This window comes from Rhododendron vialii, chromosome 5a, assembly GCF_030253575.1.
Source record: "Rhododendron vialii isolate Sample 1 chromosome 5a, ASM3025357v1".
Lineage (NCBI taxonomy): Eukaryota > Viridiplantae > Streptophyta > Magnoliopsida > Ericales > Ericaceae > Rhododendron > Rhododendron vialii.
Genome location: NC_080561.1, coordinates 15,400,141 through 15,420,524, shown reverse-complemented (window position 1 = coordinate 15,420,524; position 20,384 = coordinate 15,400,141). Strand labels below are relative to the sequence as shown.

General features: G+C 43.0%; 2 protein-coding genes across 2 annotated transcripts; both read left to right on the top strand.

Moving 5' to 3' along the window:
- Positions 1–1,117: 1,117 nt before the first annotated feature.
- Positions 1,118–1,752, top strand: LOC131327621 (uncharacterized). The gene is made up of 2 exons (XM_058360770.1): positions 1,118–1,480; positions 1,543–1,752. The coding sequence occupies exons 1-2, from the start codon at positions 1,118–1,120 to the stop codon at positions 1,750–1,752; spliced, it is 573 nt and encodes a 190-aa protein (XP_058216753.1).
- A 48-nt stretch (positions 1,753–1,800) lies between these two features.
- LOC131327620 (uncharacterized) lies at positions 1,801–2,331 on the top strand. Its single transcript, XM_058360769.1, has one exon. The coding sequence runs from the start codon at positions 1,801–1,803 to the stop codon at positions 2,329–2,331; it is 531 nt and encodes a 176-aa protein (XP_058216752.1).
- The last annotated feature ends 18,053 nt before the right edge of the window (positions 2,332–20,384 follow it).

Sequence of the window (20,384 nt, the reverse complement as noted above, 5' to 3'; positions counted from 1 at the left end):
TCGCGCCTTCTAACATAACTTGTGCATGCTTGTGTAACTAACATTCATGTGACTACTTGGCATTGCATTTTCATTATCGTAAAGTGGTGTAAAGTTATTATTCATGTTGGGAAGTTGGGGCTTTGACCTTATGGTAATAGTATTATGATTAATAGTTTTTCTTTTCTTATATCATGTAGTAGGATGCCTCCGAGAACGCGTGTTGGACGATGTGGGGCTGGAACTCGGGGTGGTCGTGACCATGGGGTACCACCAGAGAATGAGGCTAGTCAGCTTGGGGAGAACCCAAGTGGGAATCCGGGGGATGGGGTCGGTCGAGGTGCAGGAATACCACCAAATCAAACTCAATTTGCAAGGGACCTCGTCACAGCAATTACAGCTGCAAATCTTTTAAACCAAGCTCCTAGGGAGAACGTTGAGAATCGAGCCATGGTAGCAATGAGGGAGTTTAGCCTTAGGAATCCTCCTGTGTTCGATGGAACTAGTAGCGACCCTTTGGTAGCCGACCACTGGCTAGCTCAGATCCATAAACTCTTTAGAACTCTCAATATCACTGAAGACAACATCAGAGTGGGTATTGTGGCTGTTCAGCTAGTTGGGGAGGCCAGCGAATGGTGGGAATCTGTCCTAGAAAGTAGGAAAGATGCGAGGAGGGCGGCAAGAACCGCAACTCAAGTAAACAAACCAGATGTTAAAAATGAATTTGAGGCTCTCTTTGAGGATCAATACTTTTCGAAAACTTCATGTGAAAATCTGAGAGATCAATTTGAGAAGCTGGAACAGGTTAATATGACCGTTTCAGAGTACATACACAATCCTTGTCTCATTTCGCTCCAGCATTGTTGGCGACGGAAGAGAGGAAGTGTCGACGGTTTGAGAAGGGACTGCATAGCACCATGAGGAGAATGGTGACGGTCCAACGCAAGTGAAATTTTTGGAAGTGGTGGAATGTGCAAGGAGCATCGAAATACCGAAGGAAGCTCAACGAAATGCGAGGGCTTAGGAACCAAGGCAACCAGTGGGGAGTTTAAGCTCTTCTTCAGGCAGTTTTGGGAGTCAAGGATGGAAGAGGCAAAGGGAACCATCTCAGCAACCATCAAACCAATCCAACTTTAAGATGCCTACTTCTTCGAGAACTCGGGGTGCCTCGTCTAGACCTCCGACTGTGTGCTATAAGTGTATTCAACCCGGGCACATCTGTACTCAGTGTCTGCAACTTCTCAAGGCGTGTTATAATTGCGGTAAGATAGACCATCTTGCTTGGAGTTGCCCCCAAGGGGCAGGAGCACGTAGTGAGTCGGGTTTGGTGCAACAACCGGGGGTAGGGCGTAGTGTTGGTCAGCAGTCTTTTAGAGGTACTCAAAGGCAACAGCAGCCTCATTTCTGCCAAACATCGTCAGTTCAGAGTTCTGGGTCAACCAGGGAGCGAGTTCGTCCGCACCTTCTCAAGGTTCCGATCAGGGATGAGGTTTCGTGCAGGGTTAGGGTACCCAAAGGCGTGTTTTCAACATCAACACCAATGCTTCACCTTCTGTTTCTCAGGCTCCGAAAGCATCTGTTGTAAGGGATACTTTTCTTCTATTCAACTCTCTTGCTAGAGTACTATTTGATTCTGGAGCATTGCATTCATTCATTACTGGATCATTTGTGTGTGCATTGGAGTTGGACACCGAGAATCTTGACTCGCCGTTGATCGTCGAGACACCATTAGGGGGAAAGTCATCTCTGAGTCATTTTTATAAAGATTGTTAGCTTGTTATTTGTGACCATTACTTCGTCTTTGACTTTATTGTGTTGGATATGTCGGGGTTTGACCTCATTTTCGGAATGACTTGGTTGTCTACGTTCCACACTACAATCGATTGTTTCAAGCGTCGTGTTCGTATATGTCCGACTGAGGGTGTTTGTTTCGAATTTTATGGGGAGCGTCGAGAATCATTAGCACTGTATCTATGTGGGTCTCGGGAAAGAGAGTCTGTTCACCTTATGTTGGCGAGCTTAACGTTAGATGAGGACTTATCGGCATATGGGGAGTTACCCTTGGTAGTTCGCGAATTTCCTGATGTATTTTCGAAAGAGTTACCTGGTTTACCTCCCGAGAGAGAAATCGAGTTCACGATAGACTTAATTCTAGGCACCGCTCCTATTTCAATTCCTCCTTATCATTTTGCGCCCGCCGAACTTAAAGAGTTGAAAGTTCAATTACAGGAGTTAGAAAATTTGGGGTTTATTCGTCCTAGTACATCACTGTGCGGAGCACCGGCTTTGTTTGCCCAAAGAAGGATGGTTCACTCCGCTTGTGCATTGATTATCGTAAGCTCAATCGTGTGACCGTTAAGAATAAGTATCCCATGCCTAGAATCGACAACTTGTTTGATCAACTCCGAGGTGCGACTTGTTTTTCCAAAATTGATTTAAGGTATGGTTATCATCAATTGAGGGTTCGTAGAGAGGATATCCCTAAAATCGCCTTCCGTACTCGCTATGGTCATTACGAATTCGTTGTGATGCCATTCGGTTTGACGAACGCTCCAGCTACTTTTATGGATCTAATGAACCGTATCTTTCGTGCTTACCTCGATCATTTTGTGGTTGTATTTGTCAACGACATTCTCATTTATTCATCCACGGAGGAAGAACACTGAATTCATCTTACCATTGTTCTTGAACTCTTGAGAGAACATCGTTTATACGCCAAGTTTAGTAAGTGCGAGTTTTGGTTACCTAAAGTCAAATTTCTAGGTCACGTGGTTTCAAAAGGAGGGGTATCCATTGATCCAGCGAATATAGAGTCCATTGTGAACTAGCAACGATCGAAGAACGTGTTTGAGATTCGAAGCTTTTTGGGGTTGGTAGGGTACTACCACCGTTTTGTTCTTGATTTTTCTCGTCTAGCGGCACCGATGACGAGACTAACTCGCAAAGGGACTCGTTTCATTTGGAGTGACTTGTGTGAAACGGCTTTTGAGGAATTGAAGAGGAGGTTGACTCGCACCGATTTTGATTGTGCCCGAACGTAGGGTTGGCTACTCTGTATATAATGACGCGTCTAAGGAAGGATTGTGGTGCGTATTGATGCAAGCAGGACGAGTAGTGGAGTATGGGTCGAGACAATTAAAGACTCACGAGCGAAACTATCCAACTCATGACTTAGAACTCGCGGCCGTCGTTTTTGCTTTGAAGAGTTGGCGTCACTACCTTTACGGTGAGAAGTTTGAAGTCTATTCCGACCATAAAAGCCTAAAGTATCTCTTTTCTCAAAAGGAGCTTAACTTGTATCAACCTCGATGGATGGAACACTTAGAAGATTACGACTTTGAATTGCATTATCATCCGGGTAAGGCGAACATTGTAGCGGACGCAATGAATAGAAAATCGGCACATTTAATGAGCCTAGCCATACATGAGTGGAAAATGGTGAACAATTTAGGCTGTTATGCTTTGCACATTAAGGAACTTCACGAAGGGGTTACAGTGTGCAATCTCACTGTCCAATCGAGCTTATCGGCACAAGTAGTGGAAGCTTAACAAAATGATGGAGAAGCAGAGGAACTTCTTACCAAATTCCTTAGAGGGAATGCTCGAGATGGGTAGATGATTCACGCCGACCAAAGTTTACGTTATCAAGGGAAGCTATACGTACCCGTTTCGTGTCGGGAAGAAATCCTATGAGAGTTTCACCATTCACCGTTAGCCGTCCATCCGGGAGGAACTAAAATGTATCACAACTTGCGTAGGCAATTTTGGTGGCCTGGGGTGAAGAGAGATGTTGTGATCTTTGTGTCCAAGTGTCTAACATGCCAACAAGTAAAAGCCGAACATCAACGACCCGCGAGAGAACTACAACCGTTATCAGTGGCCGAGTGGAAATGGGAAAATGTGACAATGGATTTTGTTACGGGTTTGCCGAGGTCGCCGAGAGGGCATGATGCTATTTGGGTTATCGCGGACCGTCTGACCAAAATCGCTCACTTTCTACCTATCCATGTCATCGATTCCGTGGAAACGCTTAGTCGTTTATATATTCCGGAGATTATTTGACTTCATGGGATTCCTGTATCTATTGTGTCCGATCGAGATTCGAGATTTATCGCACATTTTTGGCAAAGTTTGCAGGCCGCTCTAGGCACGAACCTCTTGTTTAGCACAGCCTATCATCCATAAACCGATGGTCAGCCCGAGCGAACGATTCAGATTTTGGAAGAAATGCTTCGGGCATGCATTATGGATTTCCGGGGTAATTGGGAAGACCATCTACCATTGGTCGAATTCGCGTACAACAATAGTTATCAATCGAGTATCGAGATGGCACCGTATGAAGCCTTATATGGGAGACCGTGTCGATCACCCATGTGTTGGACTGAATTGGGAGAGGCTACGTTAGTGGGGCCGGATATGATCAAGGAAACTACCGAAAGTATGAGATCAATTCGCCAACGACTTTTAGAGGCTCAAAAGAGAACAACCGAACAAGTCAAGGTGATTCGCCAAAGGTTGCTAACCACTCAAAGTCAACAAAAGAGCTATGCCGACTGTCATCGTCGTCCATTATCATTCGAAGTGGGAGATCACGTGTTTCTCAAAGTATTGCCACGTTGAAGCTTGTCACGTTTTGGGAAGAAGGGAAAGCTTTCACCACGATACATCGGTCCGTTTGACATTATCGAGAAAATCGGGGAGGTTATGTACCGTTTGGCTTTGCCATCGAGATTATCGAATGCGCACGATGTGTTTCACATATCCATATTGAGGAAGTACAAACCAGATCCGTCTCATGTATTAGAATGGTCCGAACTCGAATTGGAAGCTGATGCATCTTACGAAGAAGAGCTAATACGTATCATGGACACGCGTGATCAAGTATTGAGGGGTAAGGCGATACCGCTAGTGCGGGTATTATGGAAAAGTCAGGGTAGCAAGGAGTTGACATGGGAAAGAGAGGATGAAGTTAGGGAGAAGTATCTGCACCTATTTTCGGAATAAGTCGATGTGAGTGTTTAGATATCGAAACTTCATGTTATTTGACTTGTTGCATAATATAGATGGTCATAAATGTTGCATGCTTAGATGATGTACATGTTAGCTAGACATGGTATGGAAAATTTCAAGGACGAAATTTCTTTAAGGAGGGTAGGGTATAAAGACCCGTAATTTCGTTTAATGAAGTTAATTTATTTCGTAAATGATAATTGCGAATATTATAAGGATAATTGCTTGAGGGGTTTAATGTGCAAGAAATTGAGAGATGTGGGTAATGGGGTAATTTGCATTTATGAGAGTATATATAGGGAGGAGTGTGAGAAACACACTCACACCCCTCATTCTCATCTCCTCTTCTCCCCTCTCTCCTCTCGGCTCTCTCCCTCTCTGTTACACTCTCACCAAATTTCATCCAAATAACCAAAAAACCCACTCAAAACTACCTCTAATCCTTCATTCCTTCACGTAGTGGAGCTTGTTTCTCGTTACTTTGAGCTCGGTGGAGGCGTATCCCATCCGATTCCAAGGCTTGGAGCTAGGGCTTAGAAAGCTGTAACAGCCCTGATTTTTGGAAGGTAAAAATTTCGTTAAATATTTGAATTTTATTTGAATTACTTATTTTTACTTTCAGTAATCCGTCGTAATTAGATTCTAGTCCTTCGGGGCCAATCAAATTAGATTTCAACCGACTACTTGGAGGAACCGAGCAACCAAACTCACCTAGTTACTAGATGAACTTTTTGAACCTCTTGAACCGTTTTGTCTTTACTCATTGGTCAATAGAAGTTAGGGTAATCTTTGTCCATTGGACAATAGGCCTCTCATTAAAATATTTTGATAGTACAAAAATATAATATTTTAATGGTATATATCCACATGTGCAAAGTACATATATGCATTTTTTATTGGGGATTCTCCCACCCTTCTATTATCCTTTGGTTATTAACCACTAGGAAAACTATTACCCATTGGGTAATAGCCCAAATCTTTCAACAAGGTACAAGGCTTTATTTTAATAATCAAGATTTGGATTCCCATGTACTTTTATCCATTAAAATATTGTGGTATATCTAAACCCTAGATTTCCAAAGTACTTTATTGAATAAAATAGTACAAGTACTTTATTATTATTTTAATGGGAGAATCCCAGCCTCTTATTTAATTGAGGTACTTGGTACCACATCTATATTTAAATATAGGGCATTTGTACACATGTATCAAAATCCTAGATTTGCAAAGTACTTTATTGAATAAAATAGTACAAGTACTTTATTGTTATTTTAATGGGGAGGCCTTTTATTTAATTGGGGTACTTGGTACCACAATTATATTTAAATATAGGGCATTTGTACACATGTATCAAAACCCTAGATTTGTTTAGTACAACATATATTTGTTTAATCAAAACATGTGCCTAATTGTAATTCTTTAATAGGGTATTTGGATTTGAAAATCTTGTACTTTTGTACTTTTATGTTATTATATGTGTGTGTGTGTGTGTGTGTATATATATATATATATATATGTAGTGTACTTGTGAGAGAGAGAGAGAGGGAGAGGGAAACCGTGAGATAGAGAGGGAGAGGAAGGAGGAAAGAGAGAGGCAGATTGGTTGTACCTTCCATGATCTACTTCATCCTTTCAAATCCATGGGTAAATATTCTTCCTAGCCTAAATCTACCTCCCAATTGTCCTCCTATTATTGTTTAAGGACCAAATCTTGTACAATTTATCCTTTCTCTCCATCAAATCTTCCAAAATCTTCCATAATCAAATCTTTGGTACAAATCCTAGCCATGTAAGCCTAGGGTTAGGCTTTGATCTTCCAAGATTGCATGACAAGTGTCCAAAATTGAGCTATGGAGAGAGAAGGGGGGCCGGCCTTGAGAGAGGAGAGAGAGAGCCAAGGTTTTGCCTATAAATAGCAAGCCATTCCATGCCATTCAACTCACACCTTTCCATTCTTCAACTTCTCTCTCTAGAAATCCTTTGTTCTTGCTTTGTTCTTCTTGTTCTTGAGTTCTTCTTGTGTTCTTCAAGAAACTCATCCAAAGCCGCCACTAGACCGCCACTCGACCACCCTCTCGATCCAAAAGTAGTAGTAGTAATAGCCAAGGTCAAGTTTCGAGAGAAACCTTTCTCTTTCGAAGCTACCGGAAGCTCCCGTAGGAAGTTACTCCGTCCGATCGCCGATTACCGTCCGTAAGCCGTTACTACAGCCTAGAAGAATGGTAAGGAATCCTTACTTACTTACTTACTCAAGTATAACGTTGTTGTTTTGAATTTCTAAGAAAGAACGGTTTTCGAAAGTTAAAACGTTACCATGTGAATCGAAGTATTCGTATTTTGATATTTCAAGGAGTATGAGTTTGCATACATGAATCGATTGTGTTACTTGTGGTATATTATAGAATTGGATGATCTTGTTAGAATGTTTCGTGCTTACTTTAGTCTTACCGCGGAGTCTATACATGAGAACGAGACACGGAAATCAAGAAAGTAGAAACATGACGCCTAGGGTGTGTTAATGACAAGGTGTGTTTTGAAAAGGAGAAAAAGTTTTTGAAACCCCAATGTGGCCGGACTTGCCCATTGTGGGAATGTGTGTGTGTGTTCCAATGGGAATCCGAGAAAAGCGGAACCATTGCGAGGTTGTGTGTGTTCCAATGGAGATCCGGGAATAGCGGAACCATTGTGAGGTTGTGTGCGTTCCCATGGGAACCCGGACCGGCGGAACCATGGTGAGGTATGGCTTGGTTATCCGCGGAAAGGAGCCAATGCAAGATTTTGTGTGCCAATGGGAACCCGGTGCGGCGGAACCATTGTGAGTATACTCGGGAACCCGGAACGGCGGAACCGAGGTTGGGTGTGTTAAACAAATGATTTTGAAAGATGGATTGGTATGTGAAAATGTTAACACGGTCTACGATGAGTCGCGTTGGAGAAACTCAGAAAATCTTGGACACCAACGCTAGGAAGATAGCGAATATGGATGTGTCATTGTTATTCATTTATGCATGAGTTATATGACAATCATGAGTTTGTGTGCTATATCTATAACCTGTTGTTTGTAAGTAATGGGTTAGCGGGTATGGGATTGTTCTGCTGAGCTTTTGTAGCTCATGGTGTTACCTTTGGTGACCCTGACATATTATATTGGTGGCGACGCTGGTATAATGTGTCAGACCTTGTAGATGTTCAAGACGAACAGTTCACCGTGGAAGCTTTTGGAGCAGAGGAGCTTGCTAGGATGGAAGAGCAGGCAGAGTAGTATTAGGAACCCTAGTTTTGTAACGCCCTGATTTTTGGGAACGTTAAATAGGAATTTTATTACAAAAATAAGAGAGTCTGTTACAACAAAATCAAAAGGGTACATTTATTCAACAAAAGAGGAAGCTAGGGTTCCTAATACTACTCTTCCGCTTGCTTTTCCATCCTAGCAAGCTCCTCCGCTCCGAAAGCCTCCAGAGTGTACAGCTCACCCTGTTCGTCTATGAGGTCTGACACATTATACCGGCGTCACCACCAATATAATATGTCAGGGTTACCAAAAAGGCAACACCGCGAGCTACAATGCTCAATAGGATAAACCTTACCCACCAACCTTAAACTTACCGACGATTCAACATAATACATAAGATGAACGTCAACAAATAACAATAACACATCCACATTCATTGATTAGCGTTGGTGTCCATGTCTTTACGTGCTTCTCCTACACGACTCGTCGTAGACCGTGTCATCCTTTTCATATACCATTCAACCTTTCAAAAATCTTTTGTTCAACACACCCAACCTCGGTTCCGCCATTCCGGGTTCCCGAGTATCCTCACAATGGTTCCGACGCACCGAGTTCCCATTGGCACACAATTGCATTGGCTCCTCTCCGCGAATGACCAAGTCACACACCCAACCTCGGCTCCGCCGTTTCGGGTTCCTAAGTATCCTCATAATGGTTTTGCCGCACCAGGTTCCCATTGGCACACACACACACAACTCACATAATGCCACCCAAAACCGATCATTATGTAGTTTCAAAATATTTCCTTCCTCGAAATACATTCCCTTTCATTAACCTCACCCTAGGTGTCATGTTTCTACTTTCGTGGTTCTCGTGTCTCGTCTTCATGCATAGACTCCGTGGTAGGACAAAAGTAAGTATGAATCATTCATCGTAAACCAACTCTATTTTACACCACAAGTAATGCTAGCAATTTAAGTAAGCACGTTCATAACTCCTTTAAACATCAAAATACGAATACTTGGATTCACATGGTAAATAACCTACGTATTCATCGAGTAAGTATGGGTACCTACATTATACTTAGGAATAGAGATAAGGAATTCCTACCTTACTTCTTGGCGGTAGTCGGCTACGGAAGGTTAGTCGGTGGTCGGACGGAGTAACTTCCTACGGTATGCCTTCGGGAGCTTCGAAAGAGAATGGTTTCTCTTGAAACTTCTTCTTGACTAACACTACTCTACTTTATGGATCGAAGGGTGGTCGGGTGGCGGTTTAGTGGCGGCTTTGGATGAGTTTCTTGAAGAACACAAGAAGAACTCAAGAACAAGAAGAACAAAGCAAGAACAAAGGATTTCTTGAAGAATGGAAAGGTGTGAGTTGAATGGCATGGGGGTGGCTCTATTTATAGCCAAAACTTGAGCTCCTTCTCTCTCTCTAAAGGCCGGCCCCCTCTCTCTCTCTCCCTATCTCAATCTTTCAAATGTAAAGCTTGATTGAAAGCTTGATGGGTTAGGTCATGGGGCTACCTAGGCTTGCATGGCTAGATTGTGTACCTTGGATGGGATTTTTGGAAGATTTGGTGGATGGAAGGAGAATTTGTACAAGATTTGGTCTTTAAACAAACATAGAAGGACAATGAGAGGATAGATTTTTGGCTAGGAAGAAGATATCACCAAGGATTTGAAAAGATGTAAGAAGATTATGGTGATCAATGCATGTACAACCCAATCTTTCTTCTTTCCTTCTCTCTCTCTCTCTCGGCAATCTCTCTCTCTGTCTCTCTCCCTCTCTCTCAAGTACACTTATATAGATATATATGCGTATAATAATATAAAAGTACAAAAGTACAAGATTCTTCCAAATCCAATAACCATTAAACAATCCTAATTAGACACATGTTCCCATTAAACTAATAAATAGTGTACTCTAGGAAATCTATACCCATATATTATATTGTATAAATGTACACATGCCTATATACACCTAGGTACCAAGAATATATAGCCTAAGATTTTCCCATTAGATTATAATAAAAGTACTAGTACTAATCTATTGACTAGGGTACTAAAAATCTAGGGTTTAGATTCACCCACATATTCTAATGCTTAAAAGTACATGGGAAATCAACCCTTGAATATTTAATAGGATCCTTGTACTTAGTAGTAAGATTAGGGCTATTATCCAATGGATAATAATTTCCCTTATGGTTAATAACCAATGGACAAAGATTACCCTAACTTCTATTGACCAATGGGTAAAGGCAAAAGGTTCATTTAGGAACTAGGTGAGCTTGGTTGCTTGGTTCCTCCAACTAGTTGGTTAGAAGAATCTAACTAAATTGGCCAAGTAGGGTTTTCTAGTCGAAAACTAACCACGGACCATAATCTAACTTATGACGGTTTAACGGAAGTTAACAAGAAATCAATAAGTCATTCAAGAGAAAATAAGGAATTTGAAATAACAACGAGATTTTTATTTACTGAAAATCGGAGTTGTTACAACCTATCCCCCTTAAACAATTTCGTCCTCGAAATTAGGTGCACGCTCGGACTCGAACAGGTGGGGATAATTTGCTTTCATGGTTTCCTCCCTCTCCCATGTGGTTTCTCCCGATCCACGGTGCTTCCACAAAACTCGTACCAACTTGATAGTCTTGTTTTGGATTATCTTCTCGCTTCGGTCTTGAATCTCTATTGGTTCCTCTTCGTACGTCACGTCTTCCTCGATGGTGATGTCTTCCCAATTGAGAACATGGGTGGGCAAGGCGAGGTACTTACGAAGCATTGAAACGTGAAACACGTTATGAACTTTGTCTAGCTGTGGTGGCAAAGCTAGACGATACGCAACCTTCCCGATCTTTTCTACGATGTCGAAGGGTCCGATGTAGCGCGGCGACAGCTTTCCCTTCTTCCCAAATCTGATGACTCCTTTCTTTGGTCTGATCTTCAGGAACACGTGATCTCCAATTTCAAACGTCAATGGTCGGCTCCTCCTGTCCGCATAACTTTTCTGTCGGCCTTGAGCAGTCTGGATCCTTTGTCGGATGGTCTTGACTTTTTTCGTGGTATCTCGTACTATGTCGGGTCCAATTATTCCCGTCTCTCTAACATCGGTCCAACAAACCGGGGATCGGCAGGGTCGACCGTAAAGGGCTTCGTATGGTGCCATCCTGATACTTGCTTGAGAGCTGTTGTTGTAGGCGAACTCTACCAACGGTAAATGCTGCTCCCAATTTCCAGAGAAATCCAGGGCACATGCTCTCAGCATGTCTTCCAGTGTCTGTATTGTCCTCTCCATTTGTCCGTCTGTCTGAGGGTGGAAGGCTGTACTAAGCCTTACGTCTGTTCCCAACGCCTTCTGTAGTCCTTTCTAAAAATGTGACACGAATCGCGGATCCCTATCAGATATAATCGAGATAGGTACTCCATGAAGGCGTACGATCTCTCGAATGTACAACAGGCTCAGCTGTTCCACGTTTTCTGTCATCTTAACAGGCAGAAAATGTGCAGATTTGGTGAGTCGATCCACGATCACCCAAATAGCGGTGTTGGATTTGGCAGATCTTGGTAGTCCAGTCACGAAGTCCATCGAGATGTGTTCCCATTTCCAGGTCGGGATTGGTAACGGTTGAAGGTCCCCTCCAGGTTTCTGGTGTTCAGCCTTGACTTGCTGACACACTAGGCAGGTTGATACAAATCGAGCTACGTCCTTCTTCATTCCTTCCCACCAATACGTCCTTCGCAGATCATGGTACATCTTTGTACTGCCAGGGTGGACTGCAAAGTTCGAATGGTGAGCTTCTCGGAGTACCGCTTTTTGAAGTGTTCCAATATTAGGCATGAACACTTTTCCCTTGAATCTCAGGCTGTTGTCCTTCTCCATTGTCCATCCTGGTAGCGCCTTTCCTTCTCGGATTCAATACCGGATGAATTCGCAATCCTGCTCGAATGTTTGGGCTAGTAATATTTCCTGGTGAAGTGCTGGTTCCGCAACTAGAGCGTACAATCGAGCGTTCCCATTTTCTGACGACAGTCGCAGGTTGAACTCGTTGAGAGTATACACCATTTCCCATTCCTTGATGGCAGTTTTGGCCTTCTGTGTCCTGTCTTTATGGCTCAAGGCATCAGCCACCACGTTGGCCTTGCCAGGGTGATACTGCAACGTAAACTTGTAGTCCTCCAAGTACTCCATCCATCGACGTTGCCTTAGATTCAACTCCTTCTGAGTGAAAAGGTACTTGAGGCTTTTGTGGTCGGTAAAAACTTCAAATTGTTCTCCCCACAAATAGTAGCGCTAGGTTTTGAGGGCGAATACTACTGCAGCCAATTCCAAGTCATGGGTGGGGTAATTCATCTCATGTGATCGGAGTTGTCGCGATCCGTAGGCTATAACCTTCCCGCTCTGCATTAGCACACATCCCAAGCCATCTCTTGACGCATCACAATAGACCGTATAGTCTACACCTCTCTCGGGAATGACGAGTACCGGTGCACTGGTCAGTCTCTTCTTCAGCTCCTGAAAGGATTTCTCACAAGCTTCATTCCAATCCAGCTTCACTCCTTTCTGAGTTAGTCTGGTCATGGGTTTGGCTAAGGTTGAGAAGTCTGGTATGAATCTTCGGTAGTATCCGGCCAATCCCAAGAAACTTCTGATTTCAAACATAGAGGTTGGTTGTTTCCACTTCAGCACAGCTTCAACCTTGCTTTCGTCTACTGTGATCCTTTCCTTGGATACTACATGCGCCAAGAACTTAACCACTTCTAGCCAAAACTCGCATTTACTTGCCTTGGCATAAAGTTGGTTATCCCGGAGTACTTGTAGTGCTATCCGAAGATGTTCCTCGTGCTCCTCCTTATTGGCAGAGTATATCAAGATGTCGTCAATGAACACTACTACAAAATTGTCTAAGTAGGGTTGAAAAATCTTGTTCATGAGACACATGAATACTGCCGGAGCGTTAGTCAGTCCAAACGGCATCACCACAAACTCGTAGTGCCCGTATCTGGTGCGAAAGGATGTCTTGGCGATGTCCTCGTCTCTGATCCTCAACTGATGATAGCCTAATCGGAGATCAATCTTAGAAAAGCAGGTTGCTCCTCTTAATTGATCAAATAGGTCATCGATCCTAGGCAACGGGTATCGGTTTTTGATAGTGACTCGGTTTAACTTCCTATAGTCGATACACAGTCGCAGTGTTCCTTCTTTCTTCTTTACGAACAATACAGGCGCTCCCCATGGTGACGTGCTCGGCCTGATGTACCCTTTGTCCAATAGCTCTTTCAATTGGGTCTTGAGCTCCTTTAGTTCTGCGGGTGCCATACGGTATGGTGCCATCAAAATGGGTGCTGTTCCCAGTTGGAGTTCTATAGAGAAGTCTATCTCTCTCTGAGGTGGTAAGCCAAGAAGTTCCTTAGGGAAAACATCGGTGTATTCGCACACGATGTGAGGTAATCCTAACTCCATCCTGTCAGTTTTTTCCATTTGGAGACTAGCTAGCCATCCAAACAGTTGATTCTGCCACCTTGATCTCGTCGTCGTTTCTCTATCCCCCTTAAAACGGAAACGAGTCCCTTCTGGGGTATAAGCTGTCACCGTCTTTTGATGACAATCTATGACTGCTCGATGAGCCGATAGCCAGTCCATTCCCACGATTACATCGAAATTCGCCATGTTGATCACTCTGAGGTCGCAGGTCAAGCGTAGGTTGGCTACCTCTAGCTCGCACCTTCTACACACTAGACTAACAGGTACACTCCCCCCCAACGGCGATGCTACTCTCGTGCTCGTACTTAAGGGTTCTGTTTCTAGTGCTAGAGTATCTACACAAGCAGCGGATATAAAGGAATGCGATGCTCCGAAATCAAACAAGGCTTGTACGCAGGTACTATACAATAGTATCGTACCTTGGATCATAGAGGGATCCTGCTCCTGCTCCTCAGTCTGCAGCACAAAGATACGCCCTCCAGCACTCTGCTGAGTCCCTATAGGCTGCTTCCCCTTGTCCTGCCCATTCTGCGGCTGCTGCGGTGGGTTTCCGGGGTTTTGCTTCCCAAATCCAGTCTGTCCCGGCTGTTGAACTTTCTGACCTCCAAAGTTCCCATTTCTTCCCCTCTGGAATTAAGGGCATTCCCACTTGTAGTGGCCCATGGCCTGGCAGTTGAAACACTACACTGATGCTTTATCTTGGTCGATCCTCTGCGACTCATTGCGCCCTGATGCAGCAATCCTCCAAGGCTGGTTGTTCTGAGAAGGGGCAACAGTTTTGGTAGGGTAAGGTCCACGGTTGTTGGGGGTTGGTTGGGTTCGGATGGGTCCACCAGTGTTGCTTGTCGCCTTCCTCCATCTAGTCTTTTTCCTCACTTTCCAACCGGAGTGCACATTTCACCACTGCAGCATAAGTGGTGAAGGCTTGAGCCACAACGGTTCTTCGAGCGGTTGTCAATCCCCACTCGAATCTTCTCGCCTTCTTGTCTTCAGTAGGTATGGAGGCTAAGGCATAATGGGAAAGCTTTTCGAACTTGGCCGCGTACTGGGTAACGGTCATAGTCCCTTGCTTCAAGTTCAGGAACTCCTGCTCCTTGGCCAAACGGAGAGGTGTGGGGAAGTATTTGTCGAGAAACAGGGTCTCAAACTCGGCGAACGTCATGGTGGCAATGCCATGAGTTGCCTTCATCAGATCCCACCAGTAGCGGGCTTCTCCCTTCAGCTGGTAGGTGGCGAGGGCCACACGATCTCCATTTTGGGTAATTCCAAGGGTTCTGAGGATCATCTTGACCTTATTCAGCCATGTCTCAGCTACGACAGGGTTGATGTCTCCGTGAAAGATCGGAGGTCGGCATTTGCAGAACTCGTTCATTGCCTGAGTTCAGGTTATTGGTCCATCATTTTGGTTTCGGCGGTTAGCGTTCAGGGCGGTCACCTATGCTTGCACAATTTGAGCTAGGTCAGGGTTTGCGTGAGATGGTTCTCCGTGCTCGTAACCTAGTCCACTGCGTCGGTTCACCATCTACGAGTAAAAATTGAAAAGGGGGCGGTTTAGTCTATCTATGCTATTTTCTATTTGCAAAAGATATTCCTTTTCAATTATCACAAGCAATCTATCAAATAGTATGCAACGGTACTCTTTAGTAAAAGTAGAGTTCTCATAGATAGATAGAGAATTACAAGCATAGAGTTCTACTACAAAGACAAGTAGAGACTCAAGATTCTTCCTATTACAAGCTGAGATGATACTACATGATTCTTCTAGCCTTAGTGATTACAAGAATAACTTAAGTTATCAGAATCTTATTCTACTGCTACTACTACTCTACTGGCGAGGTGGAATGAGTCCAAAATACTCTCTCAGCTGCTCCATCCACTCCTTTTCTCTTATCTCCAGCCAACGCTCTCCTTCTCGGCGAATCTTCTCTACTAGTTCCCTAAGCGGTGAGTCCTGAGGGTCAACTGCCAAGTACTGACTCTCCACGGTAAAGGGCATCATCACAATGATTTCGTACAATTGGTCACCGGTCTCGGGGTCGCAGATTCCTAAGTGTGGTATGGAAATGGGGCTCTCAGGTGCTAACAAGGTCTTGTAGTACAACAGATCTGCTACGGTGATCGGGGCAGCAAAGGTACGGCTATCCATATCTACAATAAGGAAAAGTTATATATTAGACGTAACGGTGGGAGGAGGAAATAACACACAATACAAGTGCACATAGACAGTGATCATAACCGATAGAAACATAAGTTTTCATTAAACATAGAAATGAGTACAACATAGATGGCTTATAATAGCCCAACCTTACTGCTTCTATATACAACAAAAGGGTCTAACTACTACCTAAACCTTCTTAACCATTCTAGAAGATATTTGGGAATTCCACCCTATATGCTCCAATATCGGTCTCGTAAGGAGGTGGTGGTACATCCCCGGGGTCGGTGGTTATATCCATGAAGTCGGGCATAACCCATCCTGGATCCTCCTCCTCGTCAGATCCTCCATCCTTATCTCCCCAAACCTCTAGGTCCTCGTCGTCAGACGACCAATCGGGATTTAGTGCTTGCATCAAGTGCTGCCAATCTGCTTCGTTTATTAGGGGGTCGTTGAACTCCTCGGGGTCCTCTTTAGGTTCTTCCACAGGTTCTTCCTCGGGATCTTCTTCCGGATCTTCCTCGGGTTTCTCATCAGGTTCTCCAGCAATCATGTTAATGGGCGGTATCATTGGAATTTGGGCGAGGGCTGCTTCAGCGTCTCCTCCCTCTATTAGGAGTACATCATTGGGGGGTGCTATTTGGACTAAGACAGGTACTGCTTTGGCTTCATCTACCTCTTCCTCATTCTCGGGAAGTACAAGAGTGCCATGTTCTTGATAGAAGTCGTTGGTGTAGGGAAAAGCATAGGGAAAGTAAGGATCTTCCACTAGTTGATTAGTCATGGTTCTTATGGTGCTGGCAAGCTGGCGAGCTTCGGCTAGTAGGTTGATTTGGAAGGTGCTCAAGGGATTCATCTACAAGGACAGAGTTTTAAAACCTCAATTAGCAACGTCCTATGACAGAGTAATACTTAAGAAGATCTGAATCTAAGTTCCACTTTTGATTCTTGATTTAAGTCATCATCCAATTGTTCGGGAATTTCCAGCTCGGTGGTACTACCAATTTCCACACCTTGCTTCAATCCGAAGATTGTTTTGTCAAAATTCCACCCAATTTGGGACGGTAAAATTAAACTCAATTCACGTTTGCGCGACGGTAAAACTATCTCGTGGTTCTACCCATTTTACCCATGGCCGAGGTTTTGAACCTAAAGCTTTGATACCAAGCTGTAACACCCCGATTTTTGGGAACGTTAAATAGGAAATTTTATTACAAAAATAAGAGAGTCTGTTACATCAAAATAAAAAAGGTACATTTATTCAACAAAAGAGGAAGCTAGGGTTCCTAATACTACTCTTCTGCTTGCTCTTCCATCCTAGCAAGCTCCTCTGCTCCGAAAGCCTCCAGAGTGTACAGCTCACCCTGTTCGTCTATGAGGTCTGACACATTATACCTGCGTCACCACCAATATAATATGTCAGGGATACCAAAAAGGCAACACCGTGAGCTACAACGCTCAATAGGATAAACCTTACCCACCAACCTTAAACTTACAGACGATTCAACATAATACATAAGATGAACGTCAACAAATAACAATAACACATCCACATTCATTGATTAGCGTTGGTGTCCATGTCTTTACGTGCTTCTCCTACACGACTCGTCGTAGACCGTGTCATCCTTTTCATATATCGTTCAACCTTTCAAAAATCTTTTGTTCAACACACCCAACCTCGGTTCCGCCGTTCCGGGTTCCCGAGTATCCTCACAATGGTTCCGACGCACCGGGTTCCCATTGGCACACAATTACATTCGCTCCTCTCCGCGGATGACCAAGCCACACACCCAACCTCGGTTCCGCCGTTCCGGGTTCCCGAGTATCCTCACAATGGTTCTGCCGCACCGGGTTCCCATTGGCACACACACACACAACTCACATAATGCCACCCAAAACCGATCATTATGTAGTTTCAAAATATTTCCTTCCTCGGAATACATTTCCTTTCATTAACCTCACCCTAGGAGTCATGTTTCTACTTTCGTGGTTCTCGTGTCTCGTCTTCATGCATAGACTCCGTGATAGGACAAAAGTAAGTATGAATCATTCATCGTAAACCAACTCTATTTTACACCACAAGTAATGCTAGCAATTTAAGTAAGCACGTTCATAACTCCTTTAAACATCAAAATACGAATACTTGGATTCACATGGTAAATAACCTACGTATTCATCGAGTAAGTATGGGTACCTACATTATACTTAGGAATAGAGATAAGGAATTCCTACCTTACTTCTTGGCGGTAGTCGGCTACGGAAGGTTAGTCGGTGGTCGGACGGAGTAACTTCCTACGGTATGCCTTCGGGAGCTTCGAAAGAGAATGGTTTCTCTTGAAACTTCTTCTTGACTAACACTACTCTACTTTATGGATCGAAGGGTGGTCGGGTGGCGGTTTAGTGGCGGCTTTGGATGAGTTTCTTGAAGAACACAAGAAGAACTCAAGAACAAGAAGAACAAAGCAAGAACAAAGGATTTCTTGAAGATTGGAAAGGTGTGAGTTGAATGGCATGGGGGTGGCTCTATTTATAGCCAAAACTTGAGCTCCTTCTCTCTCTCTAAAGGCCGGCCCCCCCTCTCTCTCTCCCTATCTCAATCTTTCAAATGTCAAGCTTGATTGAAAGCTTGATGGGTTAGGTCATGGGGCTACCTAGGCTTGCATGGCTAGATTGTGTACCTTGGATGGGATTTTTGGAAGATTTGGTGGATGGAAGGAGAATTTGTACAAGATTTGGTCTTTAAACAAACATAGAAGGACAATGAGAGGATAGATTTTTGGCTAGGAAGAAGATATCACCAAGGATTTGAAAAGATGTAAGAAGATTATGGTGATCAATGCATGTACAACCCAATCTTTCTTCTTTCCTTCTCTCTCTCTCTCTCGGCAATCTCTCTCTCTGTCTCTCTCCCTCTCTCTCAAGTACACTTATATAGATATATATGCGTATAATAATATAAAAGTACAAAAGTACAAGATTCTTCCAAATCCAATAACCATTAAACAATCCTAATTAGACACATGTTCCCATTAAACTAATAAATAGTGTACTCTAGGAAATCTATACCCATATATAATATTGTATAAATGTACACATGCCTATTTACACCTAGGTACCAAGAATATATAGCCTAAGATTTTCCCATTAGATTATAATAAAAGTACTAGTACTAATCTATTGACTAGGGTACTAAAAATCTAGGGTTTAGATTCACCCACATATTCTAATGCTTAAAAGTACATGGGAAATCAATCCTTGAATATTTAATAGGATCCTTGTACTTAGTAGGAAGATTAGGGCTATTATCCAATGGATAATAATTTCCCTTATGGTTAATAACCAATGGACAAAGATTACCCTAACTTCTATTGACCAATGGGTAAAGGCAAAAGGTTCATTTAGGAACTAGGTGAGCTTGGTTGCTTGGTTCCTCCAACTAGTTGGTAAGAATCTAACTAAATTGGCCAAGTAGGGTTTTCTAGTCGAAAACTAACCACGGACCATAATCTAACTTATGACGGTTTAACGGAAGTTAACAAGAAATCAATAAGTCATTCAAGAGAAAATAAAGAATTTGAAATAACAACGAGATTTTTATTTACTAAAAATCGGAGTTGTTACAAGTTTCCTTCCTTGTTGAATAAATGTACCCTTTACTATTGATGTATTTATGATATAATAATGAGTCAGACTCTCTTTATTATGTAATGCCTCATTAACGTACCCAGAATTTGGGGGCGTTACAAGAGCTCTTTGATTTTGTTCTTCAATCTTGAGGTAGGGAGTTCTAACTTGCAATATATGTTTATGACTTGTTTCTTATAGTTTGATTCTTGCTATTGATCGTTGTTTTTGTTGACGTTGTTGCTGTTGAGAAACCCATGAAAATCAGCTGAAAATCTACTCGATTTGAATTGTTATTGATACCTTTAGTATTGTTATCGATACCTTCGTGTTTCAAAGCCCAGAAAATCACTTGTTATCGATACCTTTTGTCCTAGGTATCAATACATGTTGCTTATTTCCAGCTTTCACTATTTTTCTTCATTTTTTACCGTTTTGGTTCCCAATCACTTCCAACTTACCCAAAACACCTCCCAAATGACCCTTAACTTGATTACTCGTGTTTAATGACTTCATCGGACATTTAGCATAACTTTAATGCTCATTTGGATATGATTTCACAAAATACTTTGTGAATCAAAGTTGGGTTTGAATGGTATGAACATGGCGATAAAAGGATTTCGAAAATTTTACAAACATGACAAGAACATTTCAGGACTCATCGACGGGTGAGTGTCTGGTAGAGGACATCGAGATCCTTTAATTGGTCTGGCAGGAGCAATATGCTCGTATTGGATACTTCAGGACCACCCTATGGGTAAGGTGCCTGGCAGAAGACATCAGGGTCTTTTAATTGGCCCGGCAAGGGCTTCAGCTCATGACACAAGTACGAGACACACCTTGACATATGATGCTTTCAAAGGTTATTCGTTGAAACACATGATTGGTTTTGGAAAC

What these genes read in the sequence shown, in the direction of transcription:
- LOC131327621 (XM_058360770.1), top strand. Translation starts at nt 1,118, where the DNA reads ATGCCTACTTCTTCGAGAACTCGGGGTGCCTCGTCTAGACCTCCGACT. An exon ending in GGGATGAGGTTTCGTGCAGG is followed by an intron (nt 1,481 to 1,542) that starts GTTAGGGTACCC and finishes TCTGTTTCTCAG; the next exon opens with GCTCCGAAAGCATCTGTTGT.
- LOC131327620 (XM_058360769.1), top strand. Translation starts at nt 1,801, where the DNA reads ATGTCGGGGTTTGACCTCATTTTCGGAATGACTTGGTTGTCTACGTTC.